Here is a 5,969-nt window from a genome sequence, read left to right on the forward strand (position 1 = left end):
AAATACCTCACATACACTGCGGTGAATCCATAAATAGATATGTGAATTTGGTGATCTGAGTTATAAAAATTACATTTGAGGAATAGCCATAGATCTCCCTTAAAAAAAACACCTTAACTTTTATTTACTAAAAAAATGCCTTTATTTTACCCTGCCAAACAAAGAAAGTTGTGACCCAGAAATAGATAACAAAGCCCTGACAAATTTTTGCTTTGAAATGTACTTCTTTTGAGTAGCTGCAATAGTGTAAATAGGAAATAATTTTGCCTCTTAATTTCTGCTGAAGTAAACCTTGGCTTATTGTAATAATTTTAACATCTCTTATCCCACTTGAACCTAACAATATTAATTGAATCTTGTGTAATCTAACACAGTAGCTTGCCCTGTCATGAGAAAAATGTGTCAGGAATCACAGTTAATCATTGCAAAAATATTATTAGGGAAAATAAGTCCTGCCCATTTACTATTCACAGAAGTGAGTGATCTGTAGAATGCTTCCCAGTCTAGGAAAATAAAACTACATAGAGTGTCAATATTTATATATTATTAAATCAGCAACAGCAGATGTAGTCTGAACAGCTATGTTGTGCAGTTTCATATGAAGTACCTTCAGTCATATGCTACTAAAAATGAGAATAAAGAGTTTATAATATTCAATTTCTGAAATTTATTGCAGTCTTGATCATTACAATGCACTTACTGCAGCAGACCCTACAATTGTAAGCTACTGTAATGTGTATCATCTGCACATCAGTCATACCCATTAGCTACAAACAATTATTTCCAACATCACTTACAAAAAATAATTTCAAGTTGTCACTTTAAAAAGCTGCAGTAAAGACCAGGAGCTTTTCTTCAGGAAAATGTACATTTATTTTCAGGTATAATCTGACCTATTAATAAAGCATATTTAAACTATGACCACAAGCACTGACACAAATAGCTTTTTCCATTCTTAACACAAATATTGTTTCATAAATTGAAGCTACCATGCATTTTTGATTGTTCTAAGGAGAAAACCTTGTTCAAATATATCCATTGTCTAATTTCTGCTACCCACTCTGCCCTTCACCATTTTCATCATCATTCTAAATAGTTAATCCAGCCTAATTCCTGGGCAAGACAGCTCCCATAGCAGGGCAAATCTTGGGAGAAGGTAAATCTTTCTCTTCCATTAATTAACGTCTTTTATCACTAATAATGAGACTGTACACGTACTAAAAAAAAAAATTCTCTCCTGTACATAATAATTTCATGTGTGGCCTCGACTGCCAGAGGAGTGCCTGCCCATGAGCTGGAGGGTGTGAGGGCAGGGACAGTTCACTCTGAGGGATGGAGCCAGCTGAGCTTGTGCAACAGAAACAGAAGGGTAGCAGGCAGTTGGGAAGTCACACTTCAGGGTAGTATCTTGTCAGGTTTATCAGTGTCTCCCCAGGATGGGTTTTAGTGTGGAGAGCATGGAATGAGATGCCTCCTAGAGCTTGAACATATAAATTTGTTTGTTCGAGTTTTTAGTGTGGTGTTTGTTTGTTTTTAAGGAGTTAGGCTCTGAAATTCTTATGTGTTTCTGGTTTGTGTAAGAAGAAAGAAATGTATTGAGGAAAATACAAATTGAATCTCTAACATCTGTGTACAGAATCCATGTGCAGTTCATATATGATCACCTAGAAACTAATCAATAGGAATCAAAACAAAGAAAACCCCACCTTGTATCTTTTTTAAGGCAACACAATTATTTCAGATTTATTTCAGGATTGCTCTTCAGAGGAGGCACTAGGCATATTGAATGATAGTTGTTAAATGTTCAGAAATATGGCTAATCACTAAAAGAAAAGAAGTATACCAAAGGTATCTCAAAGTTCTTATCTGTATTTGTTTTGCCTCAAAATATCTAAGGATAGTTGCATGCAAAAAACCACACAGCCAAACATGTTAAGCTCAATGCGTCTTAAGGAGACATTGTCAAAGTGAAGCAGGACTAGAGATTATCTCAAGAGACCATTACTCTGTGCCTCCGCCCCAAGACAGGATCAACATTGTCACTGTCATATCTGACAGAAGCTTACAGTCATTTTACTGAGAGGGATGTCATAATTTACCTAGGCAATCTACTCCAGTGATTAATTATCCTTATTCTTAGAAAGTTTTTACAAATTCTTGCCTTGGTCTTCCATGGCCCATTACCTCTTGTCCTGCCAATGTAGCCCATGAAGAACAGATGGCAGTCACACCCAAGTATTCCCCAAGGACACATTCCTGAAAAGAGCAGGATAGCAAGAGCATATTTTCCCATAAGAACTAATGATAGGGGAAATGCTTACAGCGATTTAAGAACTACACATGGTTTAAAATCACAGGGAGCAGGATCACTGGGAGGAGAGTCTCTTTTCTGCTGCTGTCCTTTCAGCACAGATCACTGTTCTGAAGAATATAATCTGAACCATCTATGAGACAATGCCCAAGAAAGCTCTTTCAGTGTACGCATTCTTTATGTCTCCTTCTGGACAGTTGCATCTTCATCGTCTTCCTGAGATAAATCAAAGGCAATCCATCATAGGTGGGGGACAGAAAAAATGGGGCAAGGATGGTGGTGAGTGGAGCACAGTATTAAATGTTCAGCAGCAGAACCTTTAAGTAGTGGACAGAGAAACAGAGGTCAGTGAGAAGCCACTGTATTGCCTTAATGTCTGCTGAACCCTTCTACACAGATAGAAATAATCAAAAACTTTTCCAGTATTCTCTCTCCTGCAAGCCATCCAATACCTGTTTGCTCTGCCTTTTGTTGATCTTTATATTTGCAAGTAGTGAAATGGGTTGACAGAGATGACCTGGTCACTCTTATTTTGTGGATCATATTATATTTCTACTTTCTGGAGGGATTGGCTGCCTGAACTATGAGGGTTTTTTTACTTTGATCTAATTATCTCACTATCCTTAATATATACCTCCAATTTGACTGTAGAATGGGGGTGAACAAATGCACTGGAGATATCTAATGACTGAGAGTAAGGGGTGAAGGTGGCCATGGGAAGAGGCCATGTGTAGCTGCTATGTGCCTTTGGAATGGACTCCATATGCCTATCACCCCTGTGTGGCAAGAGCAGTGTTCTCCCATCCCTCTGGCATGGGACTTTTGTTGCTGGGGAACTTAATGGAGACAGGGAGAACTCTCCTTGTGTGGTGGCTGTGTGTGTGAGAGTGTTTAATCACTCATCCCTCTGAGACAAGGCAATGGGGTCCCTCACACTGACCAAGTCCTGTACAGGGGCAGCAGTTTACAGGGATGGCTTTGCCTTGCAATCCAATTTCAAAATAGCTGGCACTTGACAACTGCTGGGGCTGCTGCCAAAGGCAGTCTGTGTCTGAGAAGTCACAACCCTCTTCTCCATGGACAGCTCCTCACTGCTGTCCTCTCCCTGGAGGTTTATGGCATGGGGCAGGGGCTGCACCCAGGCAGTGGTGGCAGCAGGAGGCACTGACAATGGGACAGCTCCTTCCTTCTGGCAGGTGGTGTCATGGTGATAGGAAACCAGCTCATTGCTGAAGTTAACCCTCTCCACAGGGGACTCGGGTGTGCCACAGCAGCAGCACTGGCAGCCCAAGAGATTGCTGAAAGCCCTCCTGAAGTCTGCGTTGAAAGCATAGATCACTGGATTCACTGAAGAGTTGGCCCAGCCAAACCACACAAAGACGTTGAAGGTGGTTTGGCCAACACAGAGTGATTGTCCTCCAGGGTCCTCGTCGAGGTCGGGCTGGCAGAAAGGCAGCAGGCAGTTCAGCAGGAAGAAGGGCAGCCAGCAGCAAACAAAGACTCCCATTATGATAGAAAGGGTCTGCAGCACCCTGGTCTCCTTGTGCAAGGAACTCCGCAAAGAGGAGGTGGGCTCCTTGCCAGGAGCTGGCCACTGCCCCCCTGCTCTCTCAAGGGTGGAGATGCGGCGAATCTGGGCCTGGGCAATTCTGTAGATCCTGGTATAGGTGATGATCATTATGGCCACGGGGATGTAGAAGCTGATAAGGGAGGAGGTGATGGCATAGGTGCGGTTCAACCTGACGTCACAGCGGGGTGTCCCAGGTAGCCAGGAGCCTGGATCTCTACTGTCCTTGGCTTTATGCCAGTGTAGCTGCACAGGGATGAAGGAGATGAGGATGGAGAGAGCCCAGGCCATGGCTATCATGGCACAAGCAAGGCGCTGTGTCATCTTGCGTTCATAGCGAAAGGGGCTGGCGATGGCCCAGTACCGGTCCAGGCTGATGATGCAGAGGTGGAGGATGGAGGCGGTGGAGCACATGATGTCAAAGGCCACCCAGGTGTCACAAAAGTGGCTGCCAAAGAGCCAGGAGCCTCCAGCCACCTCAGTGACCGCCTTCCAGGGCATCACCAAAAGGGCCACGCAGAGGTCCGAGATGGCCAGCGACAGCACGAACCAGTTGGTGACCTTGTTGCGGAGGTGGCGGAAGCGCAGGATGGCGAGGCACACGAGCGCATTGCCCAGCAGCGTGCTCAGCACCAGGGCGCCCAGCAGGCACCCGGTGAGTGCCCGCAGCGCCCATGGGCCGTTCCCCAGCGCCGCGCTCCCCATCGGGGCCCCGCTGCCCCGTGCCCGCCCCGGCCGCTCCTGCCGGCGGGACAGCGCCGGAGGCGGCGGCGGGACCCCCACGGCCGGCCCGCGGGGGCATCTCTGCCCGCCGCCCTCGGTCCGCCCCGGCGGCTCGGGCTGTCCCGGCTACTCACCCGCCTGCTGCCGGGGCCTCGCCTCTCGCCGCTCGCCTCCCGTCTCGCCGTTCCCGGTTGCCGGAGGGAGCGGCCGTCCCGCCGCGGCGCGGGGGCTCCGGGCGGCGGCGGAGCGGGGCCGGGCCGGGGCAGCCGGACCGAGCGGGGGCTGCCCGCGCAGGGAGCGAGCGCTCTCCCAGCGGTGCCGGGGGAGCTCTCCCCACAGCATCGCCCTTTCCCAGTCCCCAGCCTGCGCTTGGCCAAGTGTCAGGGGCGAGGCAGGACCTGGCGCTGTCCAAGCGGCTCCTTTTGGAGACCGCGATCACACCTCAGTTTAGCGAGCAGGATGTCACTTCGTCTCGGTTTACACCCACGGGAAATGCGCTCAAATCTGGCTGTCAGAATCTGTTTTCACCAAAATAGTATTGTGCTGTTGATTCTTTGGTTTGAAATTTTATGTTCTGAAGCCAAAAGCACAGAAACCTAAGATCTCTAGTTTGGATCTGTTGCATTTTGGCAATAAGTTGTTCACAACGCCCAAACCCTGCCTCTTTATTTTTCAGCCAAAGGTGTCTTCTGATGTATTCCAACAGTCTTCTATATGTTATTATAATAATGTGCATGTTGTCATATAAATGTATATAATTACATATAAATGGATATAATTATAGCACGTATTTACAGCCTACATTCAATAAAATATCCTAATGCAAATAGGGCATAATCCATGATTTTCAAAGAATTTGTATGGTAATCCTGTAATGGGAAAGAAGAGATTAGGACATGAATAGAAAATATCAATTAATGCAATTAGTTGACATTGGAAACAGGTATTTATTTTTACATTAGGTTTTTTTAAAATTTCTTTGCCTCTTAATTAAAACCACTCCAGTCACTAGTTCCAATACAAATAATTTTCAAGCAGTAAGTATCTGATTTCCATTCTTATGATATTTCTGGTAATTAGTAGAGAGAGTGGAAATTTTAAAAATAAACCCTGAACAGCATAGCTGGCAGCTTACCCTGTTAAAAAAAAAAAAAAAAAATCAGCGTATTTAAGCTAAACTAGTTGGATTGTACCATTTCATAACGCTTGGTCCTGCTTTTTTAAGCTCATATTTTCTTTGTGCCTTGGACATCACAGCCTTCATTAAGCAGCCCACTGTGTTAGTCCTGCTATGATACTGAAAATTTGAATACATTTCTTGTTAATGTGTTTATTTGTAAGATTAACTCATAATTCAAACAACTGCTG

The 5,969-nt window shown here is 45.2% G+C and overlaps 1 protein-coding gene and 1 long non-coding RNA gene across 2 annotated transcripts; both read right to left on the reverse strand.

The window, feature by feature from the left end:
* Nucleotides 1–522: 522 nt before the first annotated feature.
* Nucleotides 523–5,611, reverse strand: LOC140684443 (uncharacterized). The gene is made up of 2 exons (XR_012056714.1): nt 4,736–5,611; nt 523–2,256 (listed from the first exon to the last, which is right to left on the reverse strand). It is a non-coding gene; the product is annotated as an uncharacterized lncRNA (long non-coding RNA).
* D1DR (dopamine receptor 1d) lies at nt 655–4,742 on the reverse strand. The gene has a single exon (XM_002189188.6). The coding sequence runs from the start codon at nt 4,581–4,583 to the stop codon at nt 3,276–3,278; it is 1,308 nt and encodes a 435-aa protein (XP_002189224.5). The 5' UTR covers nt 4,584–4,742; the 3' UTR covers nt 655–3,275.
* Nucleotides 5,612–5,969: the final 358 nt, after the last annotated feature.

Source organism: Taeniopygia guttata, chromosome 6, assembly GCF_048771995.1.
Source record: "Taeniopygia guttata chromosome 6, bTaeGut7.mat, whole genome shotgun sequence".
NCBI classification, from domain to species: domain Eukaryota; kingdom Metazoa; phylum Chordata; class Aves; order Passeriformes; family Estrildidae; genus Taeniopygia; species Taeniopygia guttata.

Bases quoted from the DNA above. Each gene is read 5' to 3' on its own strand.
- D1DR (XM_002189188.6), bottom strand. From the start codon at position 4,583: ATGGGGAGCGCGGCGCTGGGGAACGGCCCATGGGCGCTGCGGGCACTC.